The following is an 18,266-nucleotide window of genomic DNA, read 5'->3' on the forward strand; positions in this document are numbered from 1 at the left end:
CCCAGTGTCCCTGCAGTCATGTGATCAAAATTTGGGTGCTTGTCAACCAGCATGCATTTATGACAGTTGCAGTGTCCCAGGGTCATGTGATTGCCATTTGCGATCTTCCCAGCTTCCAACAAGCAAAGTCAACGGGGGAAGCCGAATTCACTTAACAACCACAGTGATTCGCTTAACAACCACGGCAAAAGAAACATAAAATTGGGCGTGACTCACTTAACAACCGTCTCACTTAGTGATGGAAGTTCCAGTCCCAATTGTGGTCGTAAGTCAAGGACTACCTGTACTTGGCTCTGTAATTCTCATCCCCAACTCAATTTTGCACCCTTGTTTGCCCATACAGTTGGAAAAGAGCAAGGAGGGAATTGCTTTCCAAATTTGGACCAGCCTTATTGTCAGGTAGCCAAAGGTCTCAGGTTAGCCCACTTCATAGTTAACTTTTTGGCTTCCTGTTGCAGCTATCAGGGTTAAGGACAAACCATCTTTCCTGAAGAACTATGTTTTTCCCTCCCAGAGAGCCTCAGAACAAGGTCAGCAAAGTGGCATCAGCCAGGCCATCCCTCCCAAGAGGACATCCGTCCCAGGCCAATCTCCCCATTGAAAACCAGCATTTTAAAAATGGTTGAAGTCTTGCAATTTCACAGGGCCCTTTGCAATATTTCTTTGCTGCGGGAGTTTATAAGTGTAACTTCTTGCATGTTTGGATAGGATAACTGCAGCTGGCCATGGAAGGCAACGTTGGGAACTTGTCGCCTTTTCATGGCCTCTGTTTGGCAGCCAAATGCCAGAACCTCTTAGCAGCATCCGTGTTGATGCTAAAAGCAACTACTTCCGGTCATTCCATCTGATTTCATGGCCTTTTCTGTAAACTCACACACACTGATCTCAAACTGGGAGACAAGTCTGAACTTTGAGCAAGATCTTAGTTTGGTGGTTCTCCCAAATACAACCCTGAAAATTCAAGATGCACTACCATGGAAATCCAGCTGTTTTATTATTTTATAGCCCTCAATGCAATGCATAAAGGGACCCTTTGGCCTTCTGACCAACAAACGCACGCGTATAATTTTGGAGTTAGATCCCATATCCCATATCTCCACTATGGATTCTGGATGTTTTAAAAAATTCATCAATGATCACGAAGGCTTTTTACATTCCATGTGGTTCCATCTCAGCATGGAAAATCTATCTTCAGGGCTGACCTCTTCTGTGTTATTTTCATTTCTTCCTTCAGCTTTTAAACCTTGAATGGCAGCTCCTGCTGTTGTTTGCTGTTTGTCACAGACCGTTTTTCAAAGCTGGTCACAATGCAAGTCAAAAAAGGTGGGGGGGGGGGCTTCGATGGCAGGGCAGGGTGCCATTCTGACTTTCCTGAAGCCTTCCCTGCCGACACCCCTGTATCAAAGTCCTTGAGACTTGCCGTAATCTTGCTCCCATAATGCTAGAGATGGCGTCACTTCTGCCTTCCCTCTTCTCTGCCCCCCACCCCAAGGCCCCGCCAGGATGGGCAACGTTGCCTTCAGGTCAAGGGAGATCCAGCAGACAAGCCAACTCACCATGCAGGTTGCCCAGGAGGGTGCTGAGTTTGAAGCCGGTGAAGGATGCATTGGTGACTTCTGTGCGGTTGCCATCATTGCTTGCAGGAAGCCACATGACCTGGACACCCACGACAAAGAAACTGAGGCAGACGGTGCCCAGCACCACCATAACGATGAGGAAGATGAGGAAGGTGGCCTTGGCGTAGATGCCGGCACCCACGAGGCAGACGAGGAGGCACAGGAATAGGAGGACCGTGCCATACAAGAGGTCAAACCAGTAACTGCGGGGCAGGACTTGGGTGCCTGTCCCAATGGTCCCCTCTGCGTATAACCGAGAGTTGTGTTAGACTTCATAAAGACACATACACAAAAAAAAATCAGTGCTCCTCCCAACAGCCTGGATACTGTAGTTCCCTCACTGGCTCTCCCAAAAACCAAACACAGAATTCCCTTGGAGGGCCCAGAAGCAAAAAAGAACAGTGTTTTTCACAGTTGGCAACTTTAAGAAGGGTGGACTTCAACTCCCAGAATTCCCCAGCCAGCCAACCAATTCCACATGCTGGCTGGGGAATTCTGGGAGTTGAAGTCCACCCATCTTAAAGTTGCCAACTTCGAAAAACACTGAAATAGAGGCTTAAGGATCAAAGAAATACAAGCCACAGAAGATCGTTTGAATATATGATTACTGCGGCGAGATTGTTTATTTATTATTCAAATTTCTATCACCGCCCATCTCCCCGCAAAAAGGAGATTACTATATGCACAGAGATGGATTCAACACTACCCACAGTGGAGGAATGGTTGGTGAAGTTGACAGATTTTGCTGAAATGGATAAATTGACTTCTTTGATTAGAGAAAAGACACTACCTACATTTATTGGTGACTGGAAGTCTCTTATGGACTTTTTGCATAAAAATGAAAAAAAAATGAACTTGTGATTTATGGTTTTGATCATTAGACAGGACAGATTATAGAAAGAAAAGTAATATGATATGATATACTGTTAGGGAGAGAGGTTTAAATATATAAACTATACTTAAAACTGCCGTGAAGAATATCAGAAGCTACTTCCTTATATTTCTTTCTTTTCTATTTTTAATTCTTTTTCTTTACTTGCACTTTCTGCTTTTTCCTTGATTTCCTTCTCTTCCACTTTTTCTTTCTTCTTTTATATTAGTTTGTGTTAGTTTTTAATCTTCTTGTTTAAAAGCTTTAATAAAAATTATTTTTAAAAGAAGGATCATAGAAATACGATCTTTAGGCTGGTATAACAAAGCAGGTAGAAATACCAGCAGCATCTTCTAATGCCCTCTGCACCATCCTGCCTTGGGAAAAACTGCTCTGGGCAGATTGAAAGGCACAGATTTGCACACATTTTGGGGGGGAGCTTATCCAATCTTCTTTTAAACGCTAGGACAAAAAGGAGGCCAGCTATCGGCAGAGTCAGATCACCCACAGAAAAACAGCAGAAAAGCTGCAGAACTTTTACCATTCTGGATCCTCTGTTCATCATCCCTTTGGCATGCCTATTATACTTACATTTACACACACACACACACACACACACCCGCATGGGAAGAAAAGCCGGTCACTGATATTGAAGCCTGCTCCCTCGCAACAACCTGTTTTTTATTACAGCTTAGGAAGAGGCTCAAAAGAGACTTACTTACCTAAATCCTTGAATATGACTCAAGCCCCCCGCCCCCCAACCCTGCTTATATCTGATCACTTTTCATGTTGGTTATGCTGTTCCCTTGGAAGCAGCCTGGAGCCGTCCATGCAGCAGGCTGCATGTCAATTGCCCAAGTAAAATAAAAAATTAAATGCTGTGCAAGGGACTCCCCCCCACCCCACCCCAGAGATCATTTTCATTCCACCTGCCAATTTCCCATTATCCATTTGTAAAGAACATCATCTTGGCTTTGCAACTTTGACAGGGGTCCCGGAAGGACTCTGGCCATATGCTAGCCACTCCCCAAACCACATTTACAGGAAAAGGGAACTCAGCACAACTCAGAGAAAAGAAGCGTTGCATTCCCGCTACTGCGGCCTCGTTCATTTCTTTATTTTGCTGTTGTCTCTGTTCAACGATTCCCTTTTTTTATAAGTGCCATAAAACAGATTTGCCAGTGATCGTAGCGTATCTAAAGAGACTGCATCTCTAATGTCATGGGCTGTCACACCTCTCCCTTTCTATGCTCTTACAAATCTCTCGATTCCCAAGGCTGGAGGTGTGGAGGGGAGCCGTGTTTGTTTATGTGGCCAAAAATCAGAGGAAGCCTGGTGGCATCTCTTCCACCCAACACATTTGATGGAAAGGCCGAAGTTTTCGTAGGCCGCAGTTCATTTTTTTAAACGTGTCTGATGAAAAGAGCGGCCGCTGAGGAGACCTTATAGCTTTTTGTCAAATATGTTCGTCAGGAAAAGCCGGGCAAAATTCGTAAGGGGCTGCCTTGGCTGAGCTCTCCTCACCTGCCGGGGTACCAAAGTCATCCACCACGGCCTCCACCAGGCCCAAGATGTACAGTGCGCTGCCACAGATATTGGCGAAGAAGAACATGATGCCGATGCTTCCGCCAAACTCGGGGCCCAACGCCCGGCTGATCATGTCTGTGCCAGGTGGGTCAAGGAGCAGGGAAGGGTGATGTTGCCACCTTGAGAGACCAGGAAGGGGAGAACTGGGCCCCCTCCCCAGGCCGATCACAATCCCAACCATTGCTGTCCTTTTTAGTGTAAAAAAAATTGAGAACTGGCCTTGGGAAAAACACAAGCACGCCATAAGGAGCGAGTTGCTAACTGGAACTTGAAAAAGAGATTATGCAGTCCAGAGACAGAAGGAAGCGTGAGAATGAAACTCAGAATAACTCCACCTTGATTTTGTTTGGTGTAAGATGGCACAGAAAGAAACTGGGACAGGCTTTCAAGAGCCTGTTAATATAACCTAAAACGGGGGTTCTAAACCTTTTCGTGCCCCAGATCCCTTTGAGAGTCTGCTGAAACCTGCCGAGCCCTTTTTAGGAAGATGTCTCTAAATGTATCAAACAAAATACATCGATATGGATTGTATTACAAAGGAAACCAAATATGCCCCAATACAGTTAACAAAATATTTTAAAATAGTAAATTTTAATACAGTAGGCCAGTTTGTAAGCCAGTTTGATGTAGTGGTTAATGAATTGGGCTAGAAACCAGGAGGCTATGAGTTCTAGTCCTGCCTTAGGCATGAAAGCCGGCTGGGTGACTTTGGGCCAGTCACTCTCTCAGCCCTAGGAAGGAGGCAATGGCAAACTTGTTGAGGTTTTCCTACTAATAGATTATTGTGCCTAGTCATTTTGGCCGGGTGAAAAGGTTGTATTAGATTGTCTCCTCGCAGGTGCTTCATGCAAATTAGCCTGGGGGGAGGAAACCTGCCGGACTTGTTCTTACTTCCTCTTTTTTCTCTGCCGGCCATATAGGCGAGGAAGGCTTGCTCCAAAGGGAGCCAAGTCCTTTAAATGTTTTGCTTTTGTTTTTGCTTTCTGTAAATAAATTATTTTTATAGAAATGCTTGGTGTGTGACTTTTTTGACCTCTCCTGGGCTAAAGGCTTTCCCAGCATCTGCCAACAAAACTACTTCTGAAAAACCTTGCCAGGAAAACTGCAGGGACTTGTCCAGGCAGTCTCCAAGAATCGGACACGACTAAACGGATTAAAACATATACAGTAACATATGTGTTCCTTTATTAATCCATTCAATCACTAACCAGACACCAACAAGGTTAGTGAAACCCCTAACTGAAATTTAGCTTGCCTTGTAATGTTTTCCACATCGAAGTTCACACACCGCTGAAATCTATCCACAGACCCCCAAGGGACGGATCACAAATTAAGAACCCCTACTCTAAACAATAAACTGTCATTCCTGGGATCCCTGCACTGTCTGTTTCTTGACCCAGCCTACCTCAAAGGGCTGAAATTTCAGCAGCTCTGTGAGCAGAAGCTTCCAAAAGAGGGAAAGTGCGGTTTCAGATAGGGAAGGGCAAACTTGCTCTTATGCTTCCGCATCCATGACTCTAGGAAAGGACTGGACAGTTGCACCCCCTTCTATTCGGGACTAGTTGCTCAAGCAGAATGTTGGTGCAGGGCAGTGTTTTTCAAACTTGGCAACTTGAAGATGGGTGGACTTCAACTCCCAGAATGCAAGCTGGCTGGGGAATTCTGGGAGTTGAAGTCCACCCATCTTCAAGTTGCCAAGTTTGAAAAACACTGATGTAAGGGTTGATCAGTTTGCCCCAATGAATCTGGACTGCTGTCCCTTCCTTAAGGCACTTGTCCCCTAGAACATCACCCCCCCCCCAGTAATTCGCATGGTCCCAGTCCTGACCCCATTCAAACAAGCCTAGAATCACTATGGGGCTCGGTGGCCTTACAAATTCGATCTATCCATCAAGGCCAAGAAGGCAGTCCTCTGCTCTACCTGCCCTCTGCTCACCTGGAAGGCAATCTTTTCTTGTCTCACCCTGCAGGGCATCAAACGGTCTGCTTTCCAACTTACATTGGCACAACCAGGAGTCTGGATCCTTCTGCACTTCATCGTAAGGAAAGCCTCCCACCCCCAAACTGGCTCCGTGAACTGTGGCAGGGATGCCCCCTGACCCCCAAAGCCATTTTATAAACACAAGTTTACCAGTGAAATGGTAAATGCTGGACTCTTCTGGTTTTACGAGTTCACCGATGAAACAGGAGAGCATCAAAAGAACAGACCTCATTTTGGGTTTGTGGGTTTTTAATTCTATGAAATTGATCAGGGTTCTGCCATTTCCCCCTTGTAGCTTAAAGGGACAGGAGAAATGTCAAATTACAGGTAGTCCTTGGCTTATGACCACAATTGGGACTGGAACTTCCGTAGCTAAGTGAGGTGGTCATTAAGTGAGTCATGCCTGATTTTACGACCTTTTTTACTGCAATCATTAAGTGAATCCAGCTTCCCCCATTGACTTTGCTTGTCAGAAGCCGGCAGGGAAGGTTGCAAATGGTGACCACATGATTCTAGAACACTGCAACCATCATAAGTGCGAGCCGGCTGCCAAGTGCCTGAATTTTGATCACGTGACCGCAGGGACACTGAGACGGTCATAAGTGTGAGGACTGGCCGTAAGTCACTTTTTTCAGTGCCGTCATAACTTTGAAGTCACTAAACAACTAGTCATAAGTCGAGGACTAGCTGTATGGTGTTTTGTTTATTTTGCCCATCCAGGAGGAGTAAAGAAACAAGGGAATCCAGCTGTCAACAGCCACCGTAAATCACACTATCAGCTGTGACCAAAGTAGAGGAAGGGTTGAAATTCAGAAGATTTCTTAAGCTGCCTTCTTTTCTGGCTGGTTTATGCATGGGAGACATGGTTGCAGTGCAGAAAAGCTTTAAAACCATGTTTCTCAACTTGGGAATTTGGCAGCCCCTGTGCTGGAGGTGATCAGGTTGGGGGAGGTATATCTCAAAGAATGACTGGTTTGAACAGTTTGATTGGTTGATAGATTGATTGATCAAATTTATACACAGACCATCTCACTGTGCCAGTTTTGGGGCTGGCACACAAAGGATACAGTAAGCACCACCAGCATCCAGAGCCCCATTGGTAGAGATTGCGCACACCGACAGGACTGTCATGCCAATGATGAAATAGGCCACCAGAAACATAACCAGTGATTGGTACAATCCAGCTTGGCCCACCACGAAACCTGTCGAGAAGGAGAGAAAAAAAAAAGGGTAGATGGTTATAATCCCAACTCTTCCTTCCTTCCTTCCTTCCTTCCTTCCTTCCTTCCTTCCTTCCTTCCTTCCTTCCTTCAATTTCATCTCACTTCCCATTTTCCTGTGATTCCCCATTGTTTCCTATTTCAGAGCGATTCTAAAACTGCAGTGAAATCTAGTTCGAATACTTTTGCTAACCCACGCAGCTTTCAAAGGAGATGGGCAGAAAGCTGTGTGGACTTCAACTCCCAGAATTCCCCAGCCAGCCTTGGGGAATTCTGGGAGTTGAAGTCCACACAGCTTAAAGCGGCCAAGGTTGAAAAACACTGCCCTACCCCACGTAGCCAGTGAAGTCAACAAACACAACTTGATTCCCAGAACATTTTTTTAAAAATCCAAGCAAGGAGGTGTTAGAAAATGGTGCTTTAATTATTGAGCCAATAATGGGTGATTACTGGCAGGAAACAAACTAGCTGGGCTGTCTGGCCTGTTTGTTGTCAGCAAGCAAGGAATGAGTTGAGTCCACATTGATGTCATAATGTAAGGGCAGGGCCACAGTGACATCATGCTGCAAGCACAGAAAGGAGCTTGTGTAGTTATGTCACTGCCGTATCTTGCCCCACTTTACTGCAGACATCCCTGTGGAACAAATCCTCAAAATATAGCATGGTTCCCTTGTATCTGTTCAGTGACGAGGTGGCAAAAGACGTGTGTGAATGTTGTGGATTTGACTGGATTGTCATCTCACTAGGATGCACACACACACACAGACACACACACACCCTAGTCTTGTCCCATTCCAGCAATAAGCAAGCTGAAAAACACAACCAAGAGAAACTGGAAACACATTTTCCAACCCCCGGCAAATAAGGCAGAAAAAGAGAAGTCTCCTCAACGGAAGAAAACTTGGAAAACGGCATGGCAGATTTTGGAAGAACATTATTTCCAAACCCCGCCCCCACCTACCCCCACCCACCACCTTCCAAATTAGGCATGTAGAAATAAGCGCTATCACAGCCCCCCTTTGGAATTATTTTCTGAAATTCTTTTCAACTTGCCCTGATCTTTCGATATCTATTTTTTATTCCTATGATGAAAGTTTAACTTCCTGCTGTGTGTTTTATGGCTTTAAGGTGGTGTTTATTGGACTTTTATAGTTTGATTTGCGAGACCCTCCAAAGAGGGCGATGACTGAGGAGTGTGATTTTTAATTATAAATTACGAAGAAGTGGAAAGGAGAGAAAATTTATGGGGGAAATCGTCTTTGGAGCCCTGCTAAGCTAGAGATGGCAGAGAACAGAGCAACTAGACATGAAGGTCAACCCAGTTGGGTTTTAGTTGCGTTGCTGCCATTTGGGAGGAGACAAGAGAGCCCAAGGTGAGACCAGGTGGGGTTTTTTAACCTACTAAGAAACCTTGCATGTTTACACAGGAATTGATAAAACCCAGTTTCCTCCCCACGACCCTCAGCCCTAGGATGGTCCAAGCAGATGGAAAATCTCCACATTTCTCAACGCAAGGTGTGATTTCAGCTGCCTGTTGCTTCCTAGCTGAGATGTTTCTTTTATAGGAAGAATATCTAAGGGTCTGGCCACCAGAGTCTGTTGGAGTCGGACAGTGTCCACATTGAATAAACGGAATAAAATAAATAAAGGAAGCTGCGCTCGCTACATCAGGTCACTGGTCTGCTTTCCCCCTACAGTAATACAGTATGTCTTCCCCAACTTGGTGCCTTCCAAGTATCCTTTGGTCAACAAGGACGCGGAGCCACATGTACCCAGGATGAAGAAGGCGGCTCTCCTTCGACCGGCAAAAGCTATCCAGGATAAAGGTAGAGGCTCAGTTGCTGGTGACTCCATGGAAACATCCTGCAGTTTTCTTGGCAACATTACAATATGGTTTACCCTTCCTTCTGGGACGTTTTTTCAACTTTTCATTCTAGCTACATCTCTAGGATTTTCTGGTGGTCTCCCATCCAGGTTCTGAACAGGGCCACACCTATTGCTTAGGCCTTGGCCAGATCAGCCCAGGTCATCTGCATACCAACTCTGTAAAAGTCTGAAAGCTGATATGCTGGGAAATGAATCTAGGAATTGGAAGCAAACCTTCTCCTATTGAGCTAAATCAGGGTTTTTCAAACTTGGCAACTAAGATGTGTGGACTTCAACTCCCAGAATTCCCCAGGGTTGGACTAGATGGTCTCTAAGGGCCCTTCCAACTCTGTGATTTTTATGAATTGGTCTAACCTATTTTCCAATTTTCCTTTGCCTGGTCATTTCATAGATGAATTATTTACTGAATGAACATAGACAGATCTCTTGCTACCGTCCTTGTAGTACAATCCCATTTTTTGCCTCAACGGCTTCCTCCTTTCTTCTGCCAATTAAGAAAACCTCTAAATTAGTGTTTTTTCAAACTTGGCAACTTTAAGATGGGTGGACTTCAACTCCCAGAATTCCCCAGCCAGCTTTAAGACATGTGGACTTCAACTCCCAGAACTCCCCAGGCTGTCCAAGCACCCCTGAATGTAGAAGAGGAAAACCAGAAGCAAAAAAAAAATCTGTGGAAAGTTTTGAGTATCAGGAGAGAAAATTGAAGAACAGCTGAAGCCCAGCAGGTGCTCAGAGGACAAAAAACTGGAAGAATAATAAACTGGAAAGATGGATGGAGGGAAGGAAAAAAGGGAGGAGAAAGAAAATGACACTGTAGATATTACAGGCTTTAAATTTTCTCAATCCTCACACCCAATAAAAGACTCAATTTCACAAATCCATAAATCTCCTACGTCTTAGTATGGCTGCAATTAAATGTCATTATTAGGTAATAACTGTCCAGTTCAAACTGCGTTTACATTTATGGTGAATGTATGGCACACTGCCTTCTCCGATCCCCAGAAGGAAGGGCTGAGCTCCAGGAAAATCTGTAACCCCCCCCCCCATCAAATCTGCATCAACCTGTGCACTGATTTGGGGGTGCGGGGGACAGGTGTACTTGGGGAATTTGGAAAGTCCAAAAACTCATGGTAGGCGGGGGCAAAACCCCTCCATGTTGTCAAGAAATCTGCAAGGATGGAGACCACAGGATTCAGCTCCACTGAAGGTTGTCTCTTTTTTACCGTCTGTTGCTAAATAACTATGGAGTAAATGCAGAGGATCCCCCTGCTGTTAAGGAGATTAGCTTTAACAAAAGTTAAGGAAACCAGACAAAGAAGAGGCTTTGCTTGTTGCCAACTCAGATTCTAAACAAGGTCAGGAAAAAAACTGGGACCGAAAAGAGAGCAGAAGGCACCTGCTGCTTCGCCCCACACCCTCCCCAGCAAAATCCTGGATGGTGCCTGTAGCCAGCCTAAAATGTCACAACGGCCTCCCCACCACAACTGGTCTTGCAAATTGTCTTCACAATTGGGAACCATCCGCTTTGGTTGTTTAAAAAATAACAGAGGCAGCTACCTGGTCTTGTAAAGACAATTTGCAACCATCAATTTTGGTTGCAAAAAAATAAATACAGGACAGTTCAGAGCAGTGTTTCTCAACCTTGGCAACTTTAAGAGGTGTGGACTTGAACTCCCAGAATTCCCAGCCATGGCTGGCTGGGGAATTCTGGGAGTTCAAGTCCACACCTCTTAAAGTTGCCAAGGTTGAGAAACACTGGTTTAGAGCAGTAAGGCCCCCACCCCTCTGGTCTTAGAGCTAACATTTGGAGCAGTTTAAACTCAGAACCTTCATTAGGTCTACCTTGCATATGTATAAATTAATACTAAGCGGTTAAGGTGCTGGGCTAGAAACCAGGAAGCTGTGAGTTCTAGTCCCGCCTCAGGCAGGAAAGCCGGCTGGGTGACCTTGGCCAGTCCCTCTCTCTCAGCCCAAGAGCCAATCAGGTGTGGTATGAGAGTTCTAGTCCCGCCTTAGGCATGAGAGCCGGCTGGGCGACCTTGGGCCAGTCCCTCTCTCTCAGCCCAAGAGCCAATCAGGCGTGGAAGGAGAGTTCTAGTCCCGCCTTAGGCATGAGAGCCGGCTGGGTGACCTTGGCCAGTCCCTCTCTCTCAGCCCAGGAGCCAATCAGGTGTGGTGTGAGAGTTCTAGTCCCGCCTTAGGCATGAAAGCCGGCTGGGTGACTTTGGGCCAGTCCCTCTCTCTCGGCCCAACTGGTGCAATGTAGACCAGGCTCCTCATGGCGCACCCCGGGCAACATGACTTGTCACGGCTAAATAGTCTGCACAACTGGCTGCTGGACCTCACAAGGATTTCCCAGCAAGAAAAAGCTGCATTAACACCGATACAAAAAAAAAAAAACAGCTGAGGGATAAGCCCAAGCTGTGTGTAAGTCAGTGTGTAAGTGTAAGTGTGTAAGGTTTGGGCCTTGTCTAGGCTGACCATACATCCCGTTTTGAACAGGACAGTTCCGTTTTTTTAACATTTCCAGATCATCCCGTTGTTTTAATATAAATGTCCATTTTGTCCCGTTTTCCTAAAATCCTTACTTAAAAATTTGAAAGTTCCTGTGAACCAGTCAGAATGCAGTCTGACTTTGAGCAGAAGGAGAGGGAGCTCAACAGAAATGGCAGGAAAAAAGCCGCAGAGCTCAACCCGGCAGGAAAACTAAAAAGAAAAGAACAGGATCAGCTGATAGGTGGTGATCAAAGGGTGCAGGGCCACAACTGGGGGGGCAAGCAGGGCATGTGCCCCAGGTGCTGCGCTGCGGGGGGCGCCAAAATGAGGGCTGGGGGGGCACCAAAATGGGCATGGAATCCATGTTTGCCCCGGGTGACAGAGACCCTAGTTGCAGCCCTGAAAGGGTGAGCCGATTGGCTCCTGCCTAGAAACGGCAGGAAGAAAAGAACATAAAAGCACAGCCAGAGGAGGAACGGCTTGTCGGGGACAACTAGACTCTCCAGCCCAGCCTTGCCTCTTGCAAACAAAGGAATCCGAAGATTCCCAGCCTGAGAAAACCAGAGAAGTTCCTACCTGCCGATCCAGCCCATCGCCCAGCCCTGCCCCGTTTTGCCATCCCAATGTCCCGTTTTTGTCTCAAGGAAATATGGTCAGCCTAGCCTTGTCCCCTTCCTACTCCATGGTGCTATATTAATTTTGAGGAACAACACATGGACAGACTCAACCAGAGTTTCGACTGGGAAACGGTGAGCATCCTAGACCAAGCTAAAGCCAAAAATGCTCGGGGATTCCTGGAAGCTTGGCATTCAGCCAAATCAGCCATAAATAGACACATCAATAGACACACATTTACACACCATTCAAAAGAGACAAGAAAAAAGCTAAGAAGGAAACAAAAAGACCAGAGCACATCCTCTCCAGCAGCCAACACCCAGATAAGCAAGGGTTAACACCAGACAAACAATCACACAGAAAACAATACCCCAATCAAAGAACTACCAAAACCACACCCCCACCAACACGGGCAGGGCAAGCTACTGCGTATAAACAGGCAGCACACCCCACACTCCCTCGCACTGATGATGGTACCGAGTCTGGCAATGAAACGTCTGCCAGCCAGCCACCAAGCTCAGAGAGCACCAGGGACTCCACAGTTCAACCCAGAGCTCCAGAGAGTCTCTTCAATTGCAAATTTGAGAAAGCTTGCAGTTCCTTCTGGAGGGCAGATTTTTCAGGATTTTAGACGTGACTCTGAACGGGGCCGTGCCTATGCATCAGAAAAATATTCTCCCGTAGAGAATCCTGCTGTGGGAGTTTGAACAGCTCCTGCCTCCTTGCCCTGGAGAAGCAATTTAAGAGAAAGGTATTAATTAACCCATTCTGAAAAGCAAGAAAGCACAGCCCTGGAATGGGTTGCACTGAAAGAGACAGTACTGGCCACCCACGGCAGACCAAAGGCTTTTTGGAAAAACAGAAAGAAGCAATGAAAATCTCCAGAGTAGAATAGCTGATCGAGAAAGGGAAATGGACAGCTTGCAAAAGGTTGTCGGTGGCCTGGTATCTGTTGCAAGGAATGTTTGTTTTTTTAAAAAAGTACAAATGGCAGTATAGGAGAGGGTGCTCTGCCCACTTTGTTACAGATAGATAGATAGATAGATAGATAGATAGATAGATAGATAGATAGATAGATAGATAGATAGATATGCAGGTAGTCCTCGACTTATGACCACAATTGGGACTGGAACATCTGTCACTAAATGAGGTGGTTGTTAAGTGAGTCACCCAATGTTATGACCTTTTTTGTCACAGTTGTTAAGCAAATCACGTGGTCGTTAAGCAAATCCGGCTTCCCCCACAGACTTTACTTGTTGGAAGCCAGCTGGGATGGTCCCAAATGGCGATCACATGACCCCAGAATGCTGCAACCGTCGTAAATATATGCCAGTAGCCAAGCGCCCAAATTTTGATCAGGTGACTGCAGGGACGCCGCGACAGTGATAAATACAAGGACTGGTCGTAAGTCACTTTTTTCAGCACCATCATAACTTCAAACAATCGCTAAATGAATGGTTGTAAGTTGAGGACTACCTGGAGATAGATAAGGACAGATATTTATTCAGCCTGTTTGTTGTTTCAGATGTGGGTCATAACAACCAGTACAGGAGTGAAGAATGCATGGCGTTGGTAAAAATTAGAGTTTGTCAGCTAGACATCCTTTTCTTTCCTCTTCCCATTCCTTTGGCTCACAAGTTTGTCTTTTTTGGACCTCCGCATGAGATAGGGAGGGGAACGCCCCAGGGAGCAGTGGGACAAGGCAGGACAGAGAGATGGAAGCATGGATGTTGGGATCCTTCCCTCCTGCTTTCATGCCGCCCTTTGGCAGCACAGTTCCCTTGCCGCGTGATCTAGCACCAGAAAATCAGAATTTTTGATGGAGCTGGGGGAGATGACAGTCCCGAGGCAAAAGAAAGAAGCACTGCAGGAAAAGCCTGCTTTGATTGTGGCTTGATTTGAGGGTTTTAAGGCGTTGGGCCATTCAAAATCAGAGGCGAACCGACAAAGCTGAATCTCGGCAAAACCGGGCGAGGCCTGGCGGGGGCCCCACCTTGGCCAGACCCTGCAGCAGGCACAGCCATTGCCCACGCCCCGGGACAGAACGGGCACCATGGCAGGTCGATCCCTGTACCTGTCTCTGACTGCCAGGATGTGATTGAGTAAGAAGAGGAAGGCATAGCACACAGAAAACAGAGCTGGCCTCTATGTGCACTTTACTCCTTGACTGCTCCACCCTCATCACTTGGCTAAAATGCTGTAAATAAATCAGTTGCAAGTCTGTCACTCACATAATTATGCCATTCTGTCCAACCCTAGGGCTGCTCGCACGAGGGTAATTCCACTGTATTCTTGCAACAACTGACTGGTTGTGTTCAGACCACAAATACTGAATCTGCTTACTGAATTAATGTATTTTCTGGGTTTACGCAATACACGGAACTATAAATTAGCCGAAGAGAAACAGTTTGCAGAATGTGTTAAGTAAGGTTGACACTTACATGCTAGCCAAGAAATAAACATATTGAAAAGTTCTGCCTTCAGATACAATGTGTTAGTTGGAAAAGGTGCTACCAGACTCCTGATTTTTTTGCTACGGCAGACTAGCCCAGCTCTCCATCTAAGAATGACACCATATTGCCAGCAATACAACTGCTGGGTCTATAAGCAGCTGTATTTATGAGTCTTGGTCTAATTAAAGACATGAGTTTGCGGGGTCCCTTGGCACATTTGAATTAGTTCCTGCTCTTGGGATTAATAATTCTTGGAAAACAAATCACAAAGAGCTCTAACGTGACATCCACCTTTGCATCCAAAGAGAGAATGCTGTCTTTATCTGACCTGGGTTGGCATAATGTGTGAATGCAGCCAATGTGATGAGTTAGCTGAAGGCAGGCAGCTGGGCCAAAGTTATCCAGGAAGCTTCTGCATCCCAGTTAATATGCCAGAATCAAACACGGGCCCGATCTGTTTGAAGGCCCTTCAGGATTCCTCCCCCTACTCAGGTCTATGTTCCATCACAGGTTGACACTCCACCTTCCTGGAAGACACTCATCCATCTCTACAACATTTCATCCTGGCTTGATCTGCTGCCTAGTTTAGCATTATGAATTGCCCAAGTTCCTTTAAAGCAGTGTTTCTCAGCCACTTTAAGATGGGTGGACTTCAACTCCCAGAATTCCCCAGCCAGCATGGCTGGCTGGGGAATTCTGGGAGTTGAAGTCCACCCATCTTAAAGTGGCTGAGGTTGAGAAACACTGTTTTAAAGACTCAGAGCTGGGAGGGATGAGGGAGAGAGTATTGATTTGAAACCAATCAATGGATTTTTAAATTGAACATTTATATTTGAGGTCAAGGGCCAGGGTTGGAAATGCCACTGCTGGCTTGGAGGAACAGCTCTGTCCCTCGAAATGGGGTGGCTTTTCCCCAGGCAGAAATGCCTGATGTCTTGGGGAAGTTCCAGAGAACTAAATTTCCATCTCAAAGCAATCCTGTAAATTCCCAGGGATTTGGGAGAAAGGCAAGAGAGCAGAGCCTTGCAGGAAATCCCCAGTTCACATCTGCCCTTTGCTCTGCAGGCCAGAGGGAGCCTTAAGCAAACCCCTCTTTCCCCAGTTTTGGTCCCCTGATTCCAAACAAGGGGGCAGAATTTAGGGTTCATGGTATGAAAAAAAAAAAAGGAAAAATGGAAATGGAAATGGAAATGCCTTAAACAGGAAGACGCACTCCCCATTAGTAACTCTCTAGATTACTTTCTCAATTCTGCTTGGGTCACAATGATACTAAAGCGCTGGACAGGAGGAGGAAGATAATCTGAGCTGTTATGTGACCAGTTAAATTGGTTTTATTGCTCGCAATTTCTGACTTCCTTTCCTTTCAAGCTTTAACTGGTTGGTGGCTGTTGCAGTTACATAAAGCTCCTTTTGTTCCAGGCTCAAAGAAAAATGTGAACGGGGCACATCCTGTTTTATCTTACCTTTTGGCAATTAAGCTGTGTCAGCTCAGTTGTTTATGAGTTACTTATTTTTCACATTTCTATTCCACCTTTCTCCAGGAACATGGATGAGGTCCTGGGTCATCTCTCGATTTACCTTCACAACCACCTTTTAGGTTAGGCCAAGTAAGACAGACCTTTGTACCGAAAGTCACCCAGCAGGTTCCCTGGCTGCAGCTGGACTTCAACATGGGGATGGTTTTTTTTTTTACTTCCCAATCTAGCCTAAAGCTCAGGGATTTCTTTGTGGTCTCCTGTCCAACAAGAAACAAGGCCTGATCCTGCTTAGTTTCCAAGGCCAAACAAGGTCAGCCAGCTGCCAAGCATGTGGAAAGACTCATCAAGGACGCCCCATCCACACCATCACAGACTGGGTGGACCAGGAGAAAGGGCCAGCCCCAACATCTGGGGTGATCAGAAAAAACTCAATTTTTGCAGCAGAGTGACAAGAAAGTCTTGGGTTGGTTTTATGGTAAATAAAACAGTGGTGATTCCCAGAAAGTGAAGGAAAAGTCCAAAGGGCCTCACCTGATTTCTTTTTGCTAGGTACATACACTTTTTTGCAAAAAAAAAAAAAAAAAAATTGCGACTCTTTTGAGAACAGTAGCTAAAGGAATACAGGGTGGGGAAGGAAGAAATTGGAGGGGTGGCAGCAGAGTTTAGACCAGTGTTTCTCAAACTTGGCAACTTTAAGACATGTGGACTTCAACTCCCAGAATTCCCCAGCCCCCAAGTTTGAAAGTTTATGGACTTCAACTCCCAGAATTCCACAGCCAGCCATGCTGGCTGGGGAATTCTGGGAGTTGAAGTCCACATGTCTTAAAGTTGCCAAGTTTGAGAAACACTGTTGAGAAACACATATCTACCCCATTCTCAAACTCAATCTTTCTTTCGCCTTCTTCAGCTAGGCATCCCGAGTCCCTTTTCAGAACTCACTGCCAATATTCCACTGATTGGAAAGGAAAAGGACATTAGTGGGTAAGTCACAAGCAGCTCACCCATTTTTTGTAAAAAAAAAAAAAAAAAAAGGACAGGGATCTCCAAGGATGTGAAGCCCACAAACCCCCCCATTATCGGCAGCTATTTTTAAGGCTTAAAAGGGGAGGGATAAACGTTGCCAATTTCACTTCCCCTTTGGGCTTGACGTCATGGAGGCTGAAACAGGAAAGTGAAGGGTGAAAATAGCTGAGGCACAGATTTGGGCTGAATCTTCTCAGAAACTTACTAATGGGAAGTTTTGAGAGTTGCTTGGCAGTGAAATGAAGTGGGAGACAAAATATATCCCTCGACTGAGAAACATTTAAGCAGCGTTCAGATAACCATCGGTCTGCTGGGGCTAATGTAGAGGGATCCTGCTCTGTACAGGGGGTTCCTCTAGATCAGTGTTTTTCAAACTTGGCAACTTGAAGGTGGGTGGACTTCAACTCCCCATGGCTGCCTGGGGAATTCTGGGAGTTGAAGTCCACCCACCTTCAAGTTGCCAAGTTTGAAAAACACTGATCTAGATGATCTTGCGGGTGCCTTCTAAGTCTATGGCCAGGTTAGTACAACTCACTTAGCCAGGCATAGGAAAGACAGAGAGACAGACAGACAGACAGCATTGGTGTGAAAACAGCCACAGATTTCTCCCCCCTCCCCCTTTATAATTAACAGCTGTCATTTGGGGAAACAAAGCTGCCCTCCATTTCACCCATGTGCTTTTTGCTAACTTTCTGCCCCCCAGATGTGGCAGCCTCCATAATCCCCGGTCCCCGGCTCCCCAATCTGCCCTGCTCCAGATGTGTGTGGCTTCAAATCGCGCTCTGACAGCCCGCTCATTTCATAAGTTTAAAGTGAAATTTCACAAGCGCCATGCCCAGTTCTACATTTTCAGCAAACTAAACATTACCAAGAACCTTTGACGAATCTCAAGTTCAGCTGAGGGGAGAAGCTTGTGAACGGCATCTCTCTTCCAGGAATTCAGAACAATGGATTGGCAGCTGTCACTCCTCTTGCTTCTCCCATGGACACACACACAGACTGCATTCACAGAACACACTTAACCCGGGCACTGAACTGA

The 18,266-nt window shown here is 45.9% G+C and overlaps 1 protein-coding gene across 1 annotated transcript in view; it reads right to left on the minus strand.

The window, feature by feature from the left end:
* The window catches only part of LOC134499593 (solute carrier family 12 member 9-like), a 96,067-nt gene that overhangs the window by 72,322 nt on the left and 5,479 nt on the right, over positions 1-18,266 (minus strand). Inside the window, exons 2-4 of the mRNA XM_063306308.1 lie at positions 7,123-7,257; positions 4,012-4,149; positions 1,557-1,859 (exon numbers count right to left, since the gene is read on the minus strand). Coding sequence (XP_063162378.1) covers positions 1,557-1,859; positions 4,012-4,149; positions 7,123-7,257 — 576 coding nt within the window. The remainder of the gene's footprint in view (positions 1-1,556; positions 1,860-4,011; positions 4,150-7,122; positions 7,258-18,266) is intronic.

Source organism: Candoia aspera, chromosome 6 (assembly GCF_035149785.1).
Source record: "Candoia aspera isolate rCanAsp1 chromosome 6, rCanAsp1.hap2, whole genome shotgun sequence".
Lineage (NCBI taxonomy): Eukaryota > Metazoa > Chordata > Lepidosauria > Squamata > Boidae > Candoia > Candoia aspera.